The sequence below is a fragment of the Halichondria panicea genome, chromosome 1 (assembly GCF_963675165.1).
Source record: "Halichondria panicea chromosome 1, odHalPani1.1, whole genome shotgun sequence".
In the NCBI taxonomy this organism is placed as follows: domain Eukaryota; kingdom Metazoa; phylum Porifera; class Demospongiae; order Suberitida; family Halichondriidae; genus Halichondria; species Halichondria panicea.
In genome coordinates, this window is record NC_087377.1 from 12,485,867 (window position 1) to 12,509,627 (window position 23,761).

The following is a 23,761-nucleotide window of genomic DNA, read 5'->3' on the forward strand; positions in this document are numbered from 1 at the left end:
ACAATAAACCCACTGTCTCATGACTGGAGAAAAAGTATCATAGCAATAGGTAAAGATGTTACAATTTGCTTTTGGCACTTTACTTGTCTATGTCCTGTTAAAATAATGATGGTGAACTTGTTAGTGATCAACTTCAAGTATCTTCTGTTAGTAGTATTGATTAGCTCTCAGATGGGAGGTATGAATAACAAGCTAGGTGTATTTTGATGTTTGAATGAACCTGTTCCATTTCAACACAGAGGCCTCTCAGACTCTAGTGTCCAATACGAGTGTGGTGTGTCCTGGAGAGAGTATCCACTCTCATCAACCTCAGTGAAGTATCTGTACTGGATGGTAGCAATGTCACCTGTTCTATTTTCGATTCAAATGGTACTGATGTTGAACTACAGACAATAATGGTTGCTGGTGAGTAGCTGTTATTATCTTTATTATCAATCTAGCACTGCTTATGTTTACACACAGGTAATTCAACCTCTCCATTAAACCCAAGAATATCCTCCTCTCTAAATCAACCCAGCTCATCCATTGTCATTCTGGACTGGGACACTCCCTCCTATACTGGTGGTGTGTCCGCCAGGTATGTCCTCATCATCACCCCAACACCTCTCTCTGGGTCACCAGTCACCGTGGAGACCACCTCAGTACAGATAACCATCTCCTACAACACACCCTACAATGTGACCATCAGAGCTGTCAACTGTGTTGGAATGAGTGAAACTAGAATTGTGAATCTGGGTAAGTTAATAAGAATTTATACATTGTTTATATTCCTTCTCTGTAATACAGTGGTGTGCTCCACACCGTCTATACTTCTGCTGGTGTGACCATCACCAACACACCTCCTGTCACTATTGGTGGATCCATGCTCATTTTCACTTGTAGTGGAGACAATGAAGTGAGAACCTCAACCTGTGGCAGTAGCGGGTGGTCTCCTGACCCTGGGACCTTTGACTGTGGCATCCCACAGCCAGTTACAGGTATCACACATGCATGGGCAATTAACTCTCTAAAAGGAATGTTGATCTCATGCATTAGATCCCCAAGTCAGCTGTGGTTCTCCTGCTGCACTGTCTAGAGGTAGTGTGGATATCAGTGGTGGGACATCACCCTTCTCACTGGGTTCACTGGTTAGCTATCGTTGTGACAAGGGACTATTCCCCCCTGATGTGAGGACCAGCACATGCACTGATGTGGGGGGTAGGGGAGAGTGGGTGGACAATCCTGGGAGCTTGAGGTGTAGGGAGAGGCCAGGTAAAACGTAGCTGTTTAGAGGCAATTTTTTGATTTCCTTCGAAAAAGTTCATTCTATAGACGTGCAATTGTATTAGTTTACGTACACCGCCTTTGTTCCACATTTCTAAGTATTCAATGGCAGGCTATTGAGTGCTCGTAATACAAACATATCATTTTCTGACCGTCCATATAGTCAACTGCTCTCTTCCTGCTGAGCCCTGCAACGGTGCTATAGTGGACTATGAGAGATTGAACAACACAGTGTTGGAGGGAACAGTGCTGACTTACCAGTGTGACAATGGACTCTCACTGACTGGACTCAACACCATCACTTGCACTAATACTAGAGTCTGGAGCACTGAGCCTGAAACAATCATGTGTGTGCCTAGGACTGAAGGTCAGTAATTGTTTGCTATTCCAAAAATACATGCAGTCATACTATCCCCTCTCACAGTTTCTACTGTCGCTATCAGTGTGGTCATCACTTTCATTGTCACTCTAGTCATTGGATTCCTCACTGGACTCCTAGTGATGCATGTTTTCTCTCGTAAGAAGGCAGTATACTTCCCGGCAACTGCATGAAGGACAAGCTAACGTAGGACCCACTGCACTAGTTGGTCCTGTTTATGAGGAGGTACCAGTATCACCCAAAGAGGAGATTGAACTCAACACAAACCAGGCGTATGGACCGTTAGGACTGTAAAACTCATTCACTATAATATTCAATAGCATTATTCAACAAGTTAATTGTGATCATTCTGCCATTTCATAGGCCTATATAATTATAGACTCGCTATAGTTCGTATATATAACCTGGAGATTGTCTCAATTGCATTCCCTATAATTATAATACATCAGAGGAGGTTATTTTTTGCTGTAAAACTTGCCATTGTTATAACGTGGTGATCAAACTCGACAGTTATTATAATTATGGTTCAGTGTGTGGTAGTATGTGCATTACACCCTAACTTTCAGCTATTGTTTTCCTTGCAACTTTCATTATTCAGCATCAGATATAAATGTATATGTATATGTAATATGAGAACAATGTAGCACTGCATCTGTTCACACATATTTAAACTGATGTACACATGTATGCTAATTTGCTTTGTACAATAATAAGAGAATATTAATTATACAACTGTCCACAAATGTACCTGGAACTGCCCTTGAGCTTGAGACAGTGTGCACTGTTCTGTCCAACTTGCCCAGATTCCTGCAGCAAATATAAATCACAGTACATAAAGAAAAACTCAGTGCTAATGCCTCTCACCATTTGCTTCACTCAAGGTATTAAGAGGGTTATATAATTATATATGTTATTATTGTTGTTTGCAATTGCTGTTGTTGGCTGTTGTGGAGGTGTTGTTGGCGGTCTGTTTGCATGGGGGTACTGATTGTTGTAATGCTCATAGTTTTTTGTTATTATCACCAAGAACTTGAAAAGTGGAGCTTATAGAAGGATGTTTACGATTGTACAAAATCAATTGTTATTAATTTTGTTTAAGACAAATGAGACAATGGAGATTTTGTAATGACTAATTTGCTCTAGAGGCCACATTGCGTTGCAGTCGAATCAGGCATATAGAGAAATCAAATATATGCAGAGTATAGCTTGCTACTTGATCTTGATTGTGAACCGTTTGTTTACTTATCAATAATGGTCATGATTGCATTCATCTTTATTGTTAACAGAACAGTATCCTTTATGATCACAACAGCTGGCTAAACAAACACTAACAGGTTACTCAGCCTGCAGCTATTTACTGAAGTCAGCAATTTAGCAAATGTTTCATTAACGATCTTTACTTTTGGAAAACTTCTTCAGGACAACTCTACAGATATAGCAGATATAGGGCTCTGGATATAGGGTATGGTAAACACAAGGTTAATATTAGATCTCTTTTTTCGTACCCACACTGACACAATAAATTACCCACTGTCTCATGACTGGAGAAGTATGATCTAGTAAAGATGTCACATTTTGCTTTTATATTTGCCCTGTTAAATAATGGTGAACTTGTTGATCAAGCATCTTCTGTTAGCAGTGATGATTGGCTCTCAGATAGGAGGTATGAATGCAAAACAAGATATATTGTGTTTCATGTGTGATTGAAGCTGTTCTACTACAGAGGCCTCATTAGCGTCCAACACGAGTGTGGCGTGTCCTGCATGGAGATGCAGTTCTGCTCACATGCTCTAAGCCTGCCCTGCATTGATATGGCAAGTGGATCCTCCAGCGATGTCTGGGTTGATGTCAGTTCAAAGTACATTCTTTATTGGTTCTCAAGTTGGTCGAAGGAGGGACACATTAGGATCAGGAGTGATCATGCTTGAGGCTGTTCTTGTAAGCAATGATGGTGGAACTCTGACGTCCACCCTAATCAACCTCAGTGAAGTGTCTGTACTGGAAGGAACCAATAATTTTATTACCTGTACTATACATTTATATAGATCTAGTTGTGTATAAAATTATGGTTGACTTCTTCAACATTCTGATGTGGTTTTTCTGACTTCCTCAATAGAGGGTGTGTTAATTCAATCATAGGTGATCAATAAACTTAATTGTTGTTGTTGTACCAGCTAGTTATATATATATATATAGCTCCTGTAATGCAAGTACAGGCAGTTATTATCAGCATCCAGCTGTTTAGTCTTGCTGCAGGTAAGTTATATACATAGATCATCATCTATGTGTTCACTGGAACACACAATTTGTTTCAGCCACACTGATATCCACTCCCCCTGTGGCCTGTCCTGATGACACTGTCACCTTCACCTGCACTCTGCCTGGTAGTCTCATACGATGGACAGTGACTCCTCCACAAGGCCAAATGTTCCTTGTCACTTTGAGTACCAGTAACACTGAGGACACACAAGGTAATCCAGCATTCCGTGGTGTTCTCACTGACTCCAGTGGAGGAATGCTCACTGCCACTCTCACCTCACTGTCTGAGGCCTCCATTGTAGAAGGAACTATGGTGTTGTGTGAGGGAGCAAGCTCACAAGAGGGTCCTCTTACTATCACTGTGGCTGGTGAATGGATGATGGAATGTATGTAGAGTTATATCTATAGTCAATACACCTACAGATCCACCCAGCCCTCCACTGAACCCAAGAGTGTCCTCCACTCAAAACCAACCCAGCTCCTCCATTATCACTCTGGAGTGGGACCCTCCCTCCTCTACTGGTGGTGTGTCCGTCATGTATGTCCTCACCATCTCCACAACACCTCTCTCCGAGTCACCAGTCACCGTGGAGACAACCTCTGCACAGATCACTGTCCTATATAACATTCCTTACAATGTAACCATCAGAGCTGTCAACTGTGCTGGAATGAGTCAAGAAAGTCTAATTGTGGATCTTAGTAAGCCATTCCATGGTCGTAATTATTATAACACATGTATGTATATTGTACTCTTTCTTAGTTTTGTGCCCCACACCGTCTACTGCTGCTGGTGTGACCATGACCAACACACCTCCTGTCACTATTGGTGGATCCATACTCACCTTCACTTGCGGTGGACCCAATGAAGTGATAACCTCAACCTGTGGCAATAACGGGTGGTCTCCTGACCCTGGGACCTTCGACTGTGGCACCCCAGTTACAGGTATCATATACACGGGCAATTAACTCTCCAAAAGGAATGTTGATCTCATGCATTAGATCCCCCATCAGTCACCTGTGGCTCTCCAGCTGCACCGTCTAGAGCCAGTGTGGACATCAGTGGAGGGACACCACCCTTCTCACTGGGTTCAGAGGTCACCTTCCACTGTGATGAGGGACTGTTCCCCCCTAATTTGAGGACCAGCACATGCACTGATGTGGGGGGTAGGGGAGAGTGGGTGGAGAATCCCGGGAGCTTGGTGTGCAGGGAGAGGCCAGGTGAAATGTAGTTGTTTAGAAGCTTGATTTTGCCGTCAAAAAAAGTTTATGTGACTGCATGATATGTGTACAATTGTACCGCCTTTGTTCCACATTTCTTAGTATTCTGCAATTATGGCAGGTCATTGGGTGCTCATGTTGAGCTGATGAGATACAAAGATGTATATTCACAGTTATTTTCTGACCGTCCCTATATAATTATAGCCAACTGCACTGTACCTGCTGAGCCGTGCAACAGTGCTATAGTGGACTATGAGAGGTTGAACGAGACAGTGTCGGAGGGAACAGTGCTGACTTACCAGTGTGACAATGGATTCTCACTGACTAGACCCAACACCATCACTTGTACTAATGCTAGAGTCTGGAGCACTGAGCCTGAGGCAATCATGTGTGTAGGTCAGTAATTGTTTGCTATCCCAAAATTAATACAGTCATATCTCACAGTTTCTACTGTCGCTCCCTTGTTCTCCACTTCTGCAACTGTCGCTATCAGTGTGGTCATCACTTTCATTGTCACTCTAGTCATTGGATTCCTCACTGGACTGCTAGTGATGTATCTTTTCTTTCGAAAGAAAGCAGTGTACTTCCCAGCAACTGAAGGACAAACTAACACAGCGTCCACTGCACCAGCTGGTCCTGTTTATGAGGAGGTGTCACCCAAAGAGGAGATTGAACTCAACACAAACCAGGCGTATGGACCATTAGGACTGTGAAACTTTGTGCACTCTTTATGAATAGCATTCAACAAGTTACATTGCAATAATTATCGTTCTGTTGGTATTTTGTTTGTTATAGACATAGACTCAGTGTTTTTGATAGCATATAATTATAACCAGGAGCCCATATTAAATAAGAATTCTAGATCGATCTCTTATTTATATGGGCTCCTAGTATAACTTATACACAATTATATATGTAAAACCTATGTATTAGTTAATGTACAGTTATAATTATAGAGGGGTTTATAACAGTAAACCTTCCGACCACGAGGGCGTAGCCCAAGTTATAGATCTATGTGGTTTTTCTCTCAATCAGAAAATTGAGTTCACGTGTTTTTTCTTCACGAACCAAGTGATCGATCAAGCTCAGCATGCGGTTATTAATTATGCTTCGATGTGCGGTAATAATATTATGTGCATTATACCCTAGCTTTCAGTATACCGTATAGCGCGAAATTTTCGAGGGGCTTAATTTTCGTGGATTTCGTGGGTTAGCAATCCTACACGAAAATTAAGTCCACGAAAATCGTTCTTTACCTGCTATAACGTGCAAGATTTAAAGGCGTGGCTTCCGGTAAGCAGTCATTCCGCGAACATTGTGCAACGAAATGGCTTTTAGAGGCCAATCCACGAAATATAAGTGCCTCGAAAATTTCGCGCTATACGGTAATTATAAATTGTTATTTGCAACTTTCATAAAATAATAATGGCATTGTTTATATTCAGCATCGGATATGTATAATTGAGAACAATGCAAACAATAGCTGCATCTGTTCACATATTTAAACTGATGAACAAAGAGTAAACGTACACATAATTATATTGCTTCAAATGTAAGAAAAACAACAAGCTATATAATTGTACATTGTATACTGTTCTGTCAGACTTGTCCAGATTCCTGCAGCAAATATGGAACATCAGCATATAAAGATCTGGCATGAAGTTAGGATATTAATTAAGCAATAATAATGCCATTACGGGGTGGGATTATGGAGGTAGAAAGGAGGAGAGAGTGGCTGAAGGGATCGAATGTACATAGGTAAAGCCGTCCTAAGCCTAATTAAGCTTAATGAGCAGGGCTTTGAGTTACACGATTGTAATGTTCATATATATAGTAAACGATAGACATTACGCAAAGACTCACATTGGATTAGTTGTTCTATTCTCCCTCTAAGGATCATTCTCCCCAGCAGCTGATAGAGACAGTCCACTCCAGCAGACTGTACCAGGGCATTGCCACTGCTCTGTGAGGGGCGGGGGGGTACACGTAAATAACTGTATGTAGATCTACATAATCAATATTGAAATAGCTAGGAAACAAGGACACAAAGTGTTTCTATGCTATTGAAAGTAATGGCTCCTACACAGTCCTAACAACTCACCAGTCCATATAGAAGATGCAGCTCTAAACACTCCCTCACCCAGCGACTTGGGCAGGCAACTGTGGACAGAGAAAGGGAGAGAAAAACATTGAACATACTCGAAAAGAAGTGAGAGAAAGAATTTCAAGCTGGAGAAGGAAACTGAAGGGGGAGGGGGGAGGGGTATTAATATAATTATTATACTCTGGCCTAAACTTACATCACACAACACATTCACAAGCTGTACTCAACACTTGGATCCTTGTGTATCACTAGTGACCACCGGGTACACTAACACATGCAACTCTACAAAAGTACTATCACACACATCTTTTGTAAATGATCAGTACACCTGTAATCTACATAACATCAACATACCTTTATCCCATACCTCATTACACCCTCAATCACACAGCATATCCACACACATCACACACCCTCACTCTTCTCCACGGCTCTCTGTGATAGTGTGAGTCCACACATCCTCCTCTCCTCATGCTGGGGACCAGTGAACCACACGAGTACTGTAACATCTGCTGGTCTGTGTGAGCTGGGTTGTCCATGGATACAATGAATCTCCCTAAATACAGCCGTTCCAGGATCAATACCAGAGGAGTTGAGGTAGGGAGAGGATGAACAATAAAATGATTCATCTTTGCATCTTAAAACACAATCATCTACTATATTACGTTAAACACAATCTTTCAGACAGCTATTGAGGAAGCTTTAAGCACTCAATGCATGTACAACAATATTGATTGCCTAGCAGCAGCTTACAATTAAGGTTAGAGAAAGAGATGGAGAAACTTTGAGTGAAGTACAAAGTGGAGATAAGACAAGGAATGTAGTGGTCACCCACAACTTGGTATCTGTTACAGAACACAAAGGATTCAAAAGGTGATACACTCCATACTAGTAACTAGCTACCGTATAGCGGGTAAGTTTCGTGGGGTAAAAAATTCGTTCAACTCGAGAAAAGGTGGTTTCCGTGAATAAAAATTTCGTTTAGTATTGTGGCTGCACGGCATTCCTACGTTCCAATAAGCCGCACCTACGTTAAAATTTCGTGGAGGTCAGCCTGCCCACAAAAATAACGAATATTTTACCCCACGAAAATTATCCGCTATACGGTATAACAGGATTGCAAAATACAACCGCAGCCAGTTAGGTCCCTTAATACAGTACAGCTATCTTCAAAGGTTTTTAATGTTTCTTAAAGGGGCTTTCATACTTGTAGTGTTGTTTTCACACGATCAGCTGGTGTACCTCAAATTAAAGCCGTGTGTAGTTAGCTAGCTGCAACATACAATCAAGCTTAGCTTTTGCTCGCTTTTATTCGACAACAAAGCTTTAACATAAAATCACCAGTCGTCCCACGTAGGGTTTCAGACAATCCTTCACCTCTGTGTGTGTGTGTGTGTGTGTGTGTGTGTGTGTGTGTGTGTGTGTGTGTGTGTGTGTGTGTGTGTGCGTGCGTGATAACTTTGGATTCTAAGCACACCGTCCATGAGGCACTCAAAGTAATCGCACACCCAATCAAAAAATACACTTTAATGGCCAAAGACTTTTCCCTGCATGCAAAAATCCCATCACCCACTCACCACTTTGTGGATGTACTGCTCAACCAGCTGCACTACCCTGGTCTGTGTGACCACCCTCCAGGTCTCCTGAGAGTAGAGCCTTACACCCTCAGCCACATATTACCTGAGAGGAAGGGAGAGATAGTGAAATACAGTGGAACAATGAACAAATAACCTTCAAAGAAAAGGGACACTGTAATAATAAGGAAAATGCTTTCGTGTCGTAAATATCAATAAACAATAGACGTACGAAATCAGTCAACCAATATGCACATTTTGTACTTTGTAGTGTTGTTTTCACACGATCAGCTGGTGTAACTCAAATTAAAAGCCATGTGTAGTTAGCTAGCTGCAACATACAATCAAATATAAGGTGAGTAGATTTGGTTATAATATAATAATAGGTGCCTTACATGTGTAATAAATATATAGGTGTCGTACTAAGAGAGAGGATGAACAATATGAGAAGGCTATTTATTATGCTAACATAATTATTATGGAAAAAATATATAGGTTCTATAATAACAGGTCTATATATAAGTTGCATTTAGCGTGTACACTGTATGGTGATGTCGGTATGTACACTGTAGTGATGTCGGTGTGTACGATGTTGGTGTATATACACTGTATAGTGATGTTGGTGTGTACACTGTATAGTGATGTTAGTGGGTACACTGTATGGTGATGTTAGTGTGTACACTGTATATGGTGATGTTAGTGTGTACACTGTGTGGTGATGTTGGTGTGTGTACACTGTGTGGTGATGTTAGTGGGTACACTGTATGGTGATGTTAGTGTGTACACTGTATGGTGATGTTAGTGTGTACACTGTATGGTGATGTTAGTGTGTACACTGTATATGGTGATGTTAGTGTGTACACTGTATGGTGATGTTAGTGTGTACACTGTATGGTGATGTTAGTGTGTGTACACTGTATGGTGATGTTTGGTGTGTGTACACTGTATATGGTGATGTTAGTGTGTACACTGTATATGGTGATGTTAGTGTGTACACTGTATGGTGATGTTAGTGTGTGTACACTGTATATGGTGATGTTAGTGTGTACACTGTATATGGTGATGTTAGTGTGTACATGCACTGTATGGTGATGTTTGGTGTGTGTACACTGTATGGTGATGTTTGGTGTGTGTACACTGTATGGTGATGTTTGGTGTGTGTACACTGTATGGTGATGTTTGGTGTGTGTACACTGTATGGTGATGTTTGGTGTGTGTACACTGTATGGTGATGTTTGGTGTGTGTACACTGTATGGTGATGTTTGGTGTGTGTACACTGTATGGTGATGTTTGGTGTGTGTATACTGTATTTGTGATGTTTGGTGTGTGTACACTGTATGGTGATGTTGGTGTGCGTACACAACGAGGTGTTTAAGCAAACTAGATACTTTCATGGACTGTTTTAACTGCTTGAGACAGTGGTTGAGGTTGAAATTTGTAGGCGATCTTCAAAGGCGATAAAAAACACTGATATAATCTTATATAGATTCACAGTCATTCCCCATAATGATGTTATAATTAAGTCAAAAAGTTATTGTATCTGTTTTTACAGCTGTGTGCGTGCAATGAAGCTCAAAGCACGGGATAAATGCTCTATGAGCATCTTGTTATGATTATATTGTCTACGAAAACTGGAAGCGTAATTAAAAGAAGCTATGAATAAATTATCATAAAGGAAGTAAACAAGGCGGTTGTGTAGTAACAATCACATTGAAACCTTATCACTGTCAAGAAATAATTAGAGATGACACTAATAGAGATAGAGCTCATTAGAGTTCTTCTGATTTGCTTTCTGGCTGGCTTCAGCACTGGTAAGACTGACTATTCAATTTCCTTACATTGCTGCATGTCGATTATAGATTTCCTTACATTGCTGCATGTTTCATAAAGCACAATATTCAGTGAGTGTGGAGAGACCATGTCCAATGGAAACAGTCACTTTCACCTGCACTGCTGCTGGAGATTCCTTGGTATGGGTACTGTCAGATGTAACTCACACAATCACTATCCGCTCCACCTCTGGTCTCAATGTACCCAATGTTGTATCAGGTTACACTGTGACACTGATTGCATTCAACGACACTACATTAACATCTACTCTGTCAAGAACAGCAGAGAATGGGATCACTGTGTCTTTAACAACTATAGGATCTTCAACGATCCTATTGGTGGGTGAGTTATTGCAGTTAGTGTCTCGTCTATTGTCTGTATACAATAAGTTACATAGATCCACCAGGACCCCTGTCCACCATCAGACACTCCATTCTGAGTAGCTCAGCCTTTGGAGTTAGTGTATCTGTACAGTGGGACTCTCCTATTGAGACTGGTGGTAGAGATGACCTCACCTACATAGTGACCATATCACCTCTGGCCCAGCTCTCTGCTACTGTCCTCACATCCACCTCTGCCACTGTGACTGCTCAATACAATGTGGACTACACTGTCAGTGTTGTGGCTACCAACTGTGCTGGAAACAGTACAACTGCTGACTACAACTTCAGAGTAGGTGAGTATATATATTTTTTGCACACAGTATCAATTGATCCTCTTAGGCAGCTGTCCTGTGCTGACCAACCCCATAAATGTAGCCTTTGGACCAACCACCAGCAGATTACCAGGATCAACAGTAATCATCCAGTGTGATGCTGGGTATGTGTCTGCTGTTACAATGGTGACATGTGAGGGCAGTACACTGATGTGGAGTCCAGACCCTGACACTATTGAGTGTACATTACTAACCACACCTACTCTCACAACTCGTGAGTTAAGCTCTTGGCTGTATATAGTTATATAGATATTAATTCTATTACACAGCTCCTCCAATAAACTGCACGGCTCCACTATCCCCACCACTTGAACCACCTACAGCTGCTCCATGTAATTGTGATTGTAATTGCGCCAGCCTATCTGATGGCAGTCGATTTGATGCAGCTGTCTCCATCAGTGTGGTTGTCACGGCAATTGTATTCACGATAATAGGATTATTTGTGGGACTCTTGATAATGAATTTGTTCGTGCATAAAAAGAATGTGTACTCCCCGTCACCTAAAGAGCAAGCTAATGTAGGACCCACTGCACCAGCTGGTCCTGTTTATGAGGAGGTGTCACCTAAAGAGGAGATTGAACTGAACACTAACCAGGCGTACGGACCAGTGAGACTGTGAAACTTATGGTAATTTTCATCAACAGTTAATGTACATGTAAACAATTAATATATAGCACTACATCCGTTCAACTATACTTAAGTAAGCAATAACGTTGTTCATTAAAAAGCCACTAAACATGTTTTGTATGAAGTTATATAACTAGAGCACTAAAGTGCAAACCCTCGGCTGGTGACATGATTATAAAGAAACCAAATAAAAAGTATGCAGTGCATGTAGTGATGTACCATAATAATAGCGGGTAATTTTCGGGGGGCAAAATACTCGTGGTTCAGCAATATTGAGACTTTTCGTGGGTAATATTTTCGTGGTTGCTGCTTGGATTGTAGGTAAAGGTAGGCGAGGTCGCTTCATTCGTGGGTAAAATATTCGTGGTCAGACCTCCAACCACGAAAACCACAAATATTTTGCCCCACGAAAATTACCCGCTATACGGTATGACTGGGCTGTCTAGCACAGCAACTCAGGAGACTGGAGGCTTCTATAGAAACCGTGATAAAAGCAAGCATAAAGTAAAAGCTGTGAACGCTATGTCAAACCACCTTCAAAGACAATCTCAACTAAAACAGCCAATATGTAGTCTATAGCTAACGTCTTATATGCATACACGTACAAAGGAATCCTGAATGACACTATCTATGATTTTACAGTTGTCTTATAGGCTTTGAGTTGTTGGCCTAAGTCATGTAGCTACGTATATAGATATTATTTAAAGACTCACATTGGATTGTGTTCTATTCTCCCTCTAAGGATCATTCTCCCCAGCAGCTGACAGAGTGAGATGAGACAGTCCACTCCAGCAGACTGCACCACCAGGCATTGTCACTGCTCTGTGAGGGGGGGGGGGTACTTGTAATAAATGGAGTATGTAGATCTCATTATTTATTGAATAGCTTAAATGTAGGAAACAAGGACAGAGCAACATTGAACACACTCAAATAAGTTAGATACATGCATGTATAGTCACAGTACAATTACACAAATACAAGAAAATGTTATGTGTGGAATATACTTCGAAACTTTCTTACAGTACGTGCCAGCTTTTGAGGAAATTTAGGTGATTTAGCTGGCTAAGAAATTTCAACCCACACTATCGATAGTACAACATACATCACTAAAGTAAATTTATAGACTTAGAGAGCATAATTATATGGTCACCAGAGGACATCCGACATGTGTGCACAAATAATTACAAGTGCTAGTGTATTTTTTGGATGACGCAATGACATCAATGCACTGAACTTATAGTGATTCGTGCACGCATGTCGGACCTTCTCTGGGGTCATACTGAATGACACAATGAGTATCCATTTATCACCCATCTCACCAGTTTGAGCAGTGTCTCCAGGAGGTTGGTGTGTTGAGGGTAGTGTCTGTGTTGTAGTGTCTCAGCACAGAGGGGGAGGAGGGAGGACACTCGGTCATCACACCCACTTACACCACTCAGCTCTCCAAACAGGACAATGAAACTGGAGGGGGTGTACAAGATTAAAACTGCTATTACGTATAATTATTACACTCTGCAGTGCCATTAACCCTTTCCCGGCTTTAATTAAAAAAACAAAATACAGAATAAATACATATTTTTCTTTAAAAATACATATCTCATGAACAATGCATTGAAATCACTTGCAACTATTTCCTACAGGTAGCCCAGATCCTGGGGGTACCATGACATCATCATCGTTACCTAGCAACTGACCACCCCCCACTAATTAACGATTTTTTACACATTTCACAATTATGAACATAAAGAATATTGTATGAAGGCATGAAGTAACTAAAAACACTAAGTAAGTGTTCTCAATGTTCTCACGGTGACATGGTTCAATCAGGATCAGCAGAAACTTCTCTGCGAGGTCGTATCGGCAGACGCTCTTTTCCCGGGAAATGTTTTCTTCACCTACACACAGGTTTACAAGTTCAATGGTGGCTCATGATGTCCACTTGTGTACTAACTAGACTAAGCATACCATACTGAAGCTATCCAGACTACATATGATACTCCATATATAGTTACTTACAAGGTCCAGGACTTTGGTTCATGCTCAGGAGCTTCTTCCTCCGGCTCTTCAGGCTCTATGTTTATAGCTTGACCTCTGAGAAGTAGTTTCCTCTCTTGGTATGATCCCAGTCACTGTCCTCTTACTCAACAAGGCCATAAGTATCATTATTCTCACTGTCTAGCTGCCCTAGAACCTCGCTGAGGTTGTACTACAAAGATCTTGTAGCCATTATCAAACGGTCACTTTTCCTTTGACAGTACTGCACAAAGTGTACCTCAAGGCAAGATATTAAAGATACCATGTGAAAGAGCAGCCCAATGCGCATGTGCTGGTACCTACAGCGTGCGCATAGCTCCAACACAGCGCCCACAACAATTTTTTGAAAATTATCACTACCGCTGCCGTCATATGACGGCTAAAGCCGGGAAAGGGTTAATGCCTCTATTTACATCGAACAACAACATTCATAAGCTCACTTGAGGATTCTCTTGTGACACATTTATCTGCCACAACATCTACAAAAACACGTAGTTTACCCTTATCACAAACACCTTGCAATTTGTACATGTACATAATTATAAGCTAGCATACCTTTATCCCATACCCCACTACACCATAAAGCTCCACACATCGTCATGGAAACACTACACTCACCAGTCGTCTCTCGTACGGTTTCAGACAATCCTTGTTCACCTGTGTGTGTGTGTGTGTGTGTGTGTGTGTGTGTGTGTGTGTGTGTGTGTGTGTGTATGTGGGTGGGTGGGTGTGTGGGGTTGAATTGTTGAGCTGTAATGTGTAAACATAATTACGTGTGCTACTGAACACATGATACCAGACTTTAGGGGATATAGGTTACACAGGCACCATTATCACATGACCACCCACCCACCTTAGTGCCCAGCTCTGCAGTACAGATGCAGGCTGCCTCTCTCACTGCATGGTTGGCCGCCTGGCTCTGGGAGATGTGGAACTCCACCTGCACAAACACAAATCAACATCACAACAAGATCGAGACTGTTGCAATAACATACTACGATGCATAGCATTGTTCTACTTAATAACTATAATTATATTGAAAATTGTGAGCTAACCTACTACTAATTAAACGATTGCACTTGTCAGAATCGATTAAAATACAGCTATTTGACTCGCCAAAAAGTGTCGTTTTAACTAAACACACCTTCCATGGAAACAATCTACCATACAGCCGGTCACACATTCGTAGTTGAGCAATATTTAGTCAGTTTGTGGGATGCATTTTTGTGGCTCTGAGATATGTAAGCCTACCTGCACAGACACATCACCTTAACAATCAAGATACCGTATAATTATGCTCGATCAGAGGCCGCTCTTGTATAGTAGCCTCCCTTGCTAGCAAAATGTAACATTTAGTAGCCGCTCTCAAATAGTAGCCTCAGTGAACTTTGACTCTAGCATTTCTGCACGTGGTAGCCAAAAAATTATTGATACTAGCAGCTAGCTATATGTACGTAGCTACTAGGTACAGGTAGCAGCTTGTTAGTGCTTCACAAAGACTTTCTCATGGCAGAGTTCAAGTTTATGCAGTTGAAAAGAACTTTTGATGACAAACTAAGGTTGTTGAATTAATAAACGCTGCTCTTAAATAAACAGTGGCCTCTCTCGAATTGTAGCCTCGACTCCTCTTCCAGCAAAATGAAACATTTAGTAGCCGCGGCTCCTGATCAAGTATAATTATAATCATGGTACCTTAACTTAGCTATTGCAATAATGATAGAGATCTCAACTAACCAATTTGTGCTGCTGGATTTGGCTAGCTCGTCCACATTTGTGTTCCAATCACCCACTCACCACTTTGTGGATGTTCTGCTCTACCAGCTGCACTCCCCTGGTCTGTGTGACCACCCTCCAGGTCTTCTGAATGTAGAGCCTCACACCCTCAGCCACATAGTACCTGATCAGGGGAGGGAGAGATAGTGAAATACACTGGAACAATAAACAAAGAACCTTTAGAGAAAAGGGACACTGGTAATAACAAGGACAGTGCTTCCGTCCCTACTTAAACTATATAACCTCCGAACAAAAGGAAAACCTCTCTATCAAAGTGCCGTAAATATCAATAAACATAATAAACAAATAGACAATACGTAAAATAATGGTAAGCATCAATCAACCAATATGCACATTTTGTACTAGGGTGGGTAGATTTGGTAAAGGCTTCAGAATGGATAAGCAACAATCACACTGCATGAGCCCAAACAGACGGTAAAGACCTACTATACAATAAATATTAAGGGAGACAACAATTAATGGTCGTAGCTCTGATAACTGTGGTGCGTATGTGTGTGTGGGGGTGGGGGGGGGGGTTAGTACTAACTCAGTCAATAGATGCAAACGGAATAGCAAACTTAAAAATGAATACAAGAATGATTTATGCATGCAGGTAAATCTTTCTGGGCATCTACGTATACTCTACTGTGGTTGCTTACGTAGATGTACGTATGTATGTTAGAATGAATAGCTTGTATACAGTCCCACTTTATACTCATTACCACTATATAGATCTACCACATGCCAATATCTAATTAATGTACTGACTGCATAGCCTCACAGATAATCAGGAGTTCCTTTGCCAGTTGCTCCTCTCCGATCTTACTATGGTCTGCCAACTCCCTCCAGGTTGGTCTTCCAGAGCAACTCTTCGTCATCCATTAGCCAATCATTTCAGCCAAGCAGCTGAAAGGGTAAAGATCCACTATACAATAAACATCAAGTGAGACAAGTGTACTAGCTCTGATAAAGGATCATACAATGATCTACAACCATTATTTGATGGACATATACCGTATAGCGCGAAATTTTCGAGGCACTTATATTTCGTGGATTAGCCTCTAAAAGCTATTTCGTTGCACAATGTTCGCGGAATGACTGCTTACCGGAAGCCACGCCTTTAAATCTTGCACGTTATAGCAGGTAAAGAACGATGATCGTGGACTTAATTTTCGTGTAGGATTGCTAACCCACGAAATCCACGAAAATTAAGCCCCTCGAAAATTTCGCGCTATACGGTATATATAATTACTGATATTATTTATCTAATTCAAGATGCTGTATTTCTGAGCACAATTGCACAGCATGCTTCGAAAACCATGAGAAAAAAATACCAAAAAAATATAAATTTTAATAAGGCATGTAAGGCCACCCACCGGAGTACTTGTTTGGTTGTGTATTATTCATGTCTACAAAAACAGGAAGTGTAATTATGCCTCGAGGCGTAGCCGCACGAGGGATACGGTAAAGCTGACTGTGCATGTGTGTGTGTCTGTGTGTGTGTGTATTCCAGCAGTAACTGCTCAACGGTTGCAATGCGACGAAAACTAACAGCTTCTATAGGCTTCTAGCCACGTTCTCTTGGATTTTGATTCGTGGATTAGCAAACTAAAGCTTCTTTCTCTAGTTATGGCTAGTTTGACTCACATTGAAGGCTGTTGCAGTCTCTTCAGAATCTTTCATAGCATCATCTGTTCGCACAAACTTTCTATTCAACATATGAGTTAGCCTTGAACTAAAGCGCTAGCTTTTTGTTAGCTACAAGACTCAAAAAATATCTGTTAAAGCAGCTAGCTAGCAGTAGCCATTTGTGAAAATTGATCTCTTTGGACACACCCTTTAATTATTGCTGTGGATGTAATGCGCATGCGCGCTCATTCCCCATGTGTGAGAAAATAATATCCAAGATCCATATCCAGATCCTCCTGGCAGAATCATCTTTGTCTTGAGGGCTAGGGCCTGGTAAGCCATAAAACACTACCATATAACAATATTAATATAGATAACAATATGCATGTACAGGTCTTTTCTTCTTAGATATTATATACACTGAACTACAGATCCTGGAAGAATCAATTTTCTTCTTTCTTGAGGTCCTGGTAAGCCACATAATACAACAATAGATGCATGTAAATAAGTGTTTTCTTCTCAGTGACTTTATATAGATAAGCTAACTTTAGATAACATTCTAATACTTTTGAGCGAAAGCAAAAACATGGCGAGAGGCATTAGCACAGCGCCAGCTTGAACACTAGTTAAAAGAAGCTATGATATCATAGATAATAGAGACTATGATAAATAAAGGAAGTGAACAAAGAGAAGTTGTCTAGTCAGCAATCACATTGAAATGCAACCTTCTAACTGTCAAGAAATAATTCAAGATGTCACTAATAGAGCTCATTGGAGTTCTTCTGATTTGCTTTCTGGCTGGCTTCAGCACTGGTAAGAACTGAGTATTCAATTATAGATTTCCTTACATTGCTGCATTTTTCGTAAAGCCCAATATTCAGTGAGTGTGGAGAGACCATGTCCAATGGAAACAGTCACTTTCACCTGCACTGCTAATGGAGATTTCTTAAGATGGGAATCGTCAGATGTTTCTTTCATCACTATTCGCTCCACCTCTGGTCTCAATGTAGCCAATGTTGTATCAGGTTACACCGTGACACTAATTGCATTCAACGACACTACGTTAACGTCTACTCTGTCAAGAACAGCAGAGAATGGGATCACTGTGTCCTGCGTGGGCCCACTGCCTACTCTAACCACTATAGGATCTTCGACAATCCAATTGGTTGGTGAGTTGCAGTTAGTGTCTCGTCTATTGTCTGCATACACTAAGTTACATAGATCCACCAGGACCACCTTCCACTATCAGACACTCCATTCTGAGCAGCTCATCCAATGAAGTCAGTGTATCTGTACAGTGGGACCCTCCTACTGAGACTGGTGGTAGAGAAGACCTCACCTACACAGTGACTGTCTCACCTCTGGCCCAGCTCTCTGCTACTGTCCTCACATCCACCTCTGTCACTGTGACTGCTCAATACAATATGGACTACACTGTCAGTGTTATGGCTACCAACTGTGCTGGGAACAGTACAACTGCTGACTACAACTTCAGAGTAGGTGAGTATATATATTTTTTGCACAGTATCAATTGATCCTCTTAGGCGGTTGTCCTGTGCTGACCAACCCCATAAATGTAGCCTTTGGACCAACCACCAGCAGATTACCAGGATCAACAGTAACCATCCAGTGTGATGCTGGGTATGTGTCTGCTGTTACAATGGTGACATGTGAGGGTACACTGATGTGGAGTCCAGACCCTGAGGCTATTGAGTGTACATCACTAACCACACCCACTCCCACAACTCGTAAGTTTAAGCTCTTGGTTGTATATATAGTAATGGATATTCTTATACAATTCTATTACACAGCCCCTCCAATAAACTGCACGGCTTCACTATCCCCACCACTTGAACCAACTACAGCTGCTCCATGTAATTGTAATTGTAATTGCGCCAGCCTATCTGAAGGGAGTCGATTTGATGCAGCTGTCTCCATCAGCGTAGTTGTCACGGCAATTGTGTTCACAATAATAGGATTATTTGTGGGACTCTTGATAATGTATTTGTTCATGCATAAGAAGAATGTGTACTCCCCGTCAGCTAAAGAGCAAGCTAACGTAGGACCCACTGCACCAGCTGGTCCTGTTTATGAGGAGGTGTCACCCAAAGAGGAGATTGAACTGAATACTAACCAAGCGTACGGACCTGTAGGACTGTAAAAACTCTCATCAACAGTGTAGATATAATATACATGTAAACAATTAATATAGCACTATACATCCGTTTATCAACAACTTAAGAACAATGTAAACAATAACATTGTTCATTAAAAAGCCACTACCGTACTTATTTGATTTAAAGCACCCCTCCAAATATGCATCACCCAATTTTCTGACCTCTAAAAGTATTGACTGCTGCGTTGTTATGTCGCGTCCTAAATAGAGGTCAAACAATAGCCTCGATTCCAGGCTGCAAGAAACAATGTAATTTAAGAGGCCCTCCAAATATGCGACACCAGGACTTTAACATAATTTTCAACCTCCAAAAGAAACGACCTCTGGCTGTTTAGTTGTGAACGCTGTGTCAAACCGTCAACTTTTGTTTGGAAAAAACTCCTCCTAATCTCATTATTAGGCTTCCTCCGATTTAGCAACATGTAAAATTAACTGATATTAAATAGCCTCTCCAACTTTCTATAATTATATATGCAGCACATGCGTGATTACCACCTCTGAGCACTTCTCACACGTAGATCATACTGTATAAGGTGTCAACTTTCGAAGACATTTCTCGGTTTCAGCGAAGCATAACAAATTTCAACCCACACACTATCCACTAAAGTAACTGGAGAGCTACTTCATATCTTAATCATCTCACTAGTTTCAGCAGTGACTCCAGGAGGTTGAGGTGTTGAGGGTAGTGTCTGTGTTGTAGTGTCTCAGCACAGAGGGGGAGGAGGGAGGACACTCAGTTACCACATCCACTCACACCACTCAGCTCTCCAAACAGGACAATGAAACTGGAGGGGGGGGGTACAAGATTAGATTTGGTTAAAACTGCTATTCCGCATACCTCTGCAATTAATTCCTCTATTTACTACACAACACCTTCATAAGCTCACTTGAGGATTCTCTTGTATACACATTTTATCTACCACAACATCTACAAAAGCACGTACTCAGGTTAATTGGTTAAGGCCGTTTCACAAATACAGGCCATAAATGAGGGTGCATTGCTGTCTATTCATTGTCATTGTGTAATGGTTTCATTGTGTACCTTTTTATTCGGGATTCATATTAGATACGTAAAATGGATCAGGATGATAACACCATTGCCATGGTTACTGCCTTGTTGTGTACATTAACTTGCTATTTACTTAAACCAAAGAACGCTGTCTCCAATAATCACCTTCATGGTTCAATCTTAGTATCAAAAGAAAGCTCTTACTACAGTGCAATAGAAACCAAGTGGATATTTAGGGCTGCTACCACGTATTTTGTACAATAGCATACAAATCATAAATTTTCACACTTTTTGAGCATTTTTCAATAAAGTTGCTATAATCAGAGCTAAAATGAGCTCACACCAAATATCCACTTTGTTTCTAGTAAACCTCACTAAAAGCTTTCTTTTGATATCAATATTGCCTTCTACAACTTGGTATTGGAGGCAGCATTTTCAAAATAATTGTTAAGGTAAGTCATATTTGGTCACAGTTAACGCACATATCAAGATAGTAACCATGGTAATAATGTTATCAGATAAAAGGTATTCCTGTTTACAATACATTTTGTGAAAAATAATGTGTAATTGACAACATTTTTTTACAAAAAATGGTAGTTCTTTATAGTACACTTTTTCTTCAATTTCAATAAAAAACGGCCTTAACCTACCTGAGTACCCTTATCACAAATACCTTCGTCAAGCTAGCATACCTTTATCCCATACCCCACTATACCATAAAGCTCTACACATCGTCATGGAAACACTACAACAGTACACTCACCAGTCGTCTCTCGTACGATTTCAGACACTCCTTGTTCACCTGTGTGTGTGTGTGCGCGTGCATGCGTGATAAGGATCTCAACTAACAATTTGTGCTGCAGAAATATCATGGATTTGGCTAGCTTGTCCATATTTGTTTTCCAAGCACGAAAACTCACCACTTTGTGGATGTGCTGCTCTACCAGCTGCACTCCCCTGGTCTGTGTGACCACCCTCCAGGTCTCCTGAGGGGGAGGGAGAGATAGTGAAATACAATGGAACAATAACGAAGGACCCTACAAATTTCCTATGCAAAATAATTCCGAGCGAAGCAAGGCTCTAATCAGATTCATTTTGGTGGTGGTAGCTAGCTAGTGGACACATTCATTAGAACTATAGTGGCTTAATTTGGTTGCTGCAGACGTACGGTTAATTGACTTCAAAGTTAATTGGACTAGTTACAATCTGCAAGGACAATTAACCTCTCAATCCCATAGACACCAACAAAACAGTGTCTAACTCAATGGGTGACTCATTTAGATAAAACGCGTGTGCAAGCTCTCTTTTTGTGTTTAGAAACCGTGACTATGATGAAAGTAAGCATAAAGAAAAAGGTGTGTCAAACCTTGGAAGAAACTCCACACATTCACACTCTTAGCAGTGGCGTAGCCAGGGGGTGGAAAAGGAGGCTAATGCCCCCCTTTCTGGATCTCTACTACTTAGCTCAGATTAGTGTATCTGATTATCTAGCTGAGCACGTACCCCTTTTCTTCTGAATCTTGCTGCTGTTAGCTAGTAGCCCACCACCACTGACGATCTTGCACCTCTGATAGCTTGGATGGCCGAGCGTAGGAGGGAGAAGGGTAAGCGACACCTTACCCAGCATAGGGTGAAGGTGGCGGCGGTGGGTGTTAATTTTTTAACTGCAATAATACTTCATGTAAAGGTTAAAGGGTGGGATACAAAGCATAACAGGAAAAATAATTACTATGCGGAGCGGAGCTGAGTTCAGTTGAATTTGAATCCTGGCATAGCCAGGTCCATAGTATATAGTCTCGCACCAGCCCCGATTAAAAATTGGGTCTGGAGAACTTCCTATCAACGAGTTGTGCAAGGCTTTAAGTGGGTGATAGTAAATAGTGGTCACAAATATCATGTTGATGATGACCACAGTGTGGTTGCAATAATGTGAAAACCACAGTTCTGCACATAAATTATGTAATTGAGAGTCCTCGGTTCTCAGTGCTCAAATCAGGATGGATCTACATATGCAAGAAGGAGAGAGGCTATTAACACTAATTGGCTACTGAAACTTTCTTATATAATTGAAATATAGTGCATGATTTTACTACAAAACATTTGGCGCCCATTAAAAATTATGATTGGTAAGACTTTGGCTTGGTAAGACCATAGATAGAGTAGAGAGGGATTGGAAACGGAAGTGATTCACGTGATGTTTTACAATGAAGTCTACGTAGTGGCTCTGGGACCATCCGTGTATCTCCTCATAACTCCCGCAAAAGCCCGGGAAACTTATTGTGTCAAGCATACATCTCAGAGCTACCCCCATTACTGAATCACATGCCCCCTGATAGTAGGTATCAATTGGAAACAAAGAAAATATTATCTCGATTGTCGTGAAGTAGCTAGAGGTACACAGAGCGCTTTTTCATGCTTGTGTTCCTATAGTGCCTTTGATATAGCTAAGGCGTTGTAACTAAATAGTGTCCTGTGTCCCAAATGGCCTCAAGTATTAGAGAAAGTTAATGTTTAGCAGCAGAACTGCTCGTGGACTTTTTTACAGAGAGCAACACAATTCTAATAAATTATTCATGTTTAGCCCTCGCGTTAAAAAGTAAGCCTCGATTAAAACCGCGGAGATACACAGATGGTACTTCGAGGGTACTTCCGTTTCCAATCCCTCTTTACTCTATCTATGGTAAGACCTAACCCTATAACCACTAAAAATCATGTGGTCAATTAAAATGTTTTTTCCAATTACTGAATTCTGTATTGTGGTACCGTAGTTTATGTAATTAATTACAGCGCCAGTCTAATTGTTGGCCATAATTATACTACCATAATAATTATGTTTTATCATAGATAGAACTATCTATGGGTTTCAGTCTCACAAAAATAATTATGGCACTGTAATTACATCATATCTCTGTCAGAAGGAACCCCAACCCCGCTGAGTCGGCACTTTAATCGCATTCCTGAGCATTCTTGAGTGTTTATCTTTCTTGTATAATACGTCTCCTGGTCTAGTCTATGAATCATCTGAGTAGTTCATTGCCAGACTACCTCGATTCCAGGCTGCGAAGAGAAAGGCTTTCTCTTCGCGGCATGGAATTGAGGCTATTGCTACACTGCACCGTACCTAGCTTCGATCCCAGGCCGCTCTTCCTCGAAGAGGCCTTGTGAAGGAG

General features: G+C 41.1%; 5 protein-coding genes across 23 annotated transcripts in view; 4 read left to right on the forward strand and 1 right to left on the reverse strand.

The window, feature by feature from the left end:
• Nucleotides 1-292: 292 nt before the first annotated feature.
• On the forward strand, nucleotides 293-2,176 carry LOC135349576 (sushi, von Willebrand factor type A, EGF and pentraxin domain-containing protein 1-like). Its single transcript, XM_064548113.1, has 6 exons — nucleotides 293-405; nucleotides 463-735; nucleotides 787-977; nucleotides 1,036-1,251; nucleotides 1,427-1,630; nucleotides 1,688-2,176. The coding sequence occupies exons 3-6, from the start codon at nucleotides 863-865 to the stop codon at nucleotides 1,813-1,815; spliced, it is 663 nt and encodes a 220-aa protein (XP_064404183.1). The 5' UTR covers nucleotides 293-405; nucleotides 463-735; nucleotides 787-862; the 3' UTR covers nucleotides 1,816-2,176.
• Nucleotides 2,177-3,781: 1,605 nt separating this feature from the next.
• On the forward strand, nucleotides 3,782-5,965 carry LOC135348779 (mucin-2-like). The gene is made up of 7 exons (XM_064547113.1): nucleotides 3,782-3,898; nucleotides 3,958-4,269; nucleotides 4,325-4,600; nucleotides 4,662-4,844; nucleotides 4,901-5,119; nucleotides 5,324-5,515; nucleotides 5,564-5,965. The coding sequence occupies exons 1-7, from the start codon at nucleotides 3,847-3,849 to the stop codon at nucleotides 5,830-5,832; spliced, it is 1,503 nt and encodes a 500-aa protein (XP_064403183.1). The 5' UTR covers nucleotides 3,782-3,846; the 3' UTR covers nucleotides 5,833-5,965.
• Nucleotides 5,966-6,529: 564 nt separating this feature from the next.
• Nucleotides 6,530-23,761, reverse strand: part of LOC135350128 (uncharacterized) — a 28,064-nt gene continuing 10,832 nt past the window's right edge. For 9 of the 19 annotated variants that reach the window (XR_010399083.1, XR_010399084.1, XR_010399086.1 and 6 more), the window contains 14 exons: nucleotides 21,512-21,577; nucleotides 21,355-21,393; nucleotides 20,226-20,367; nucleotides 16,559-16,683; nucleotides 15,739-15,901; nucleotides 14,858-14,944; nucleotides 14,623-14,661; nucleotides 13,290-13,431; nucleotides 12,684-12,792; nucleotides 8,801-8,903; nucleotides 7,637-8,602; nucleotides 7,221-7,279; nucleotides 6,983-7,082; nucleotides 6,530-6,736 (listed from right to left, as the gene is read on the reverse strand). Coding sequence is in view for 5 of the 19 variants with exons in the window: in XM_064548858.1 (XP_064404928.1) it covers nucleotides 20,320-20,367; nucleotides 21,355-21,393; nucleotides 21,512-21,577 (153 nt within the window). In the remaining 14 variants the exon portion in view is untranslated. Of the gene's footprint in view, nucleotides 6,737-6,982; nucleotides 7,083-7,220; nucleotides 7,280-7,577; nucleotides 8,603-8,800; nucleotides 8,904-12,683; nucleotides 12,793-13,289; nucleotides 13,432-14,444; nucleotides 14,484-14,559; nucleotides 14,662-14,857; nucleotides 14,945-15,738; nucleotides 15,902-16,558; nucleotides 16,684-17,424; nucleotides 17,664-20,225; nucleotides 20,368-20,420; nucleotides 20,524-21,354; nucleotides 21,394-21,511; nucleotides 21,578-23,761 lie in introns of those variants that run through there. The other 10 variants (XR_010399092.1, XR_010399095.1, XM_064548875.1 and 7 more) reach the window with 10 other exon arrangements.
• LOC135349138 (mucin-2-like) lies at nucleotides 10,547-12,178 on the forward strand. The gene is made up of 4 exons (XM_064547633.1): nucleotides 10,547-10,970; nucleotides 11,026-11,304; nucleotides 11,351-11,557; nucleotides 11,613-12,178. Exons 1-4 carry the CDS (start codon nucleotides 10,676-10,678, stop codon nucleotides 11,960-11,962), a joined length of 1,131 nt encoding a protein of 376 aa, XP_064403703.1. The 5' UTR covers nucleotides 10,547-10,675; the 3' UTR covers nucleotides 11,963-12,178.
• On the forward strand, nucleotides 18,823-19,680 carry LOC135349654 (uncharacterized). Its single transcript, XM_064548205.1, has 3 exons — nucleotides 18,823-18,906; nucleotides 18,951-19,154; nucleotides 19,218-19,680. Exons 1-3 carry the CDS (start codon nucleotides 18,831-18,833, stop codon nucleotides 19,565-19,567), a joined length of 630 nt encoding a protein of 209 aa, XP_064404275.1. The 5' UTR covers nucleotides 18,823-18,830; the 3' UTR covers nucleotides 19,568-19,680.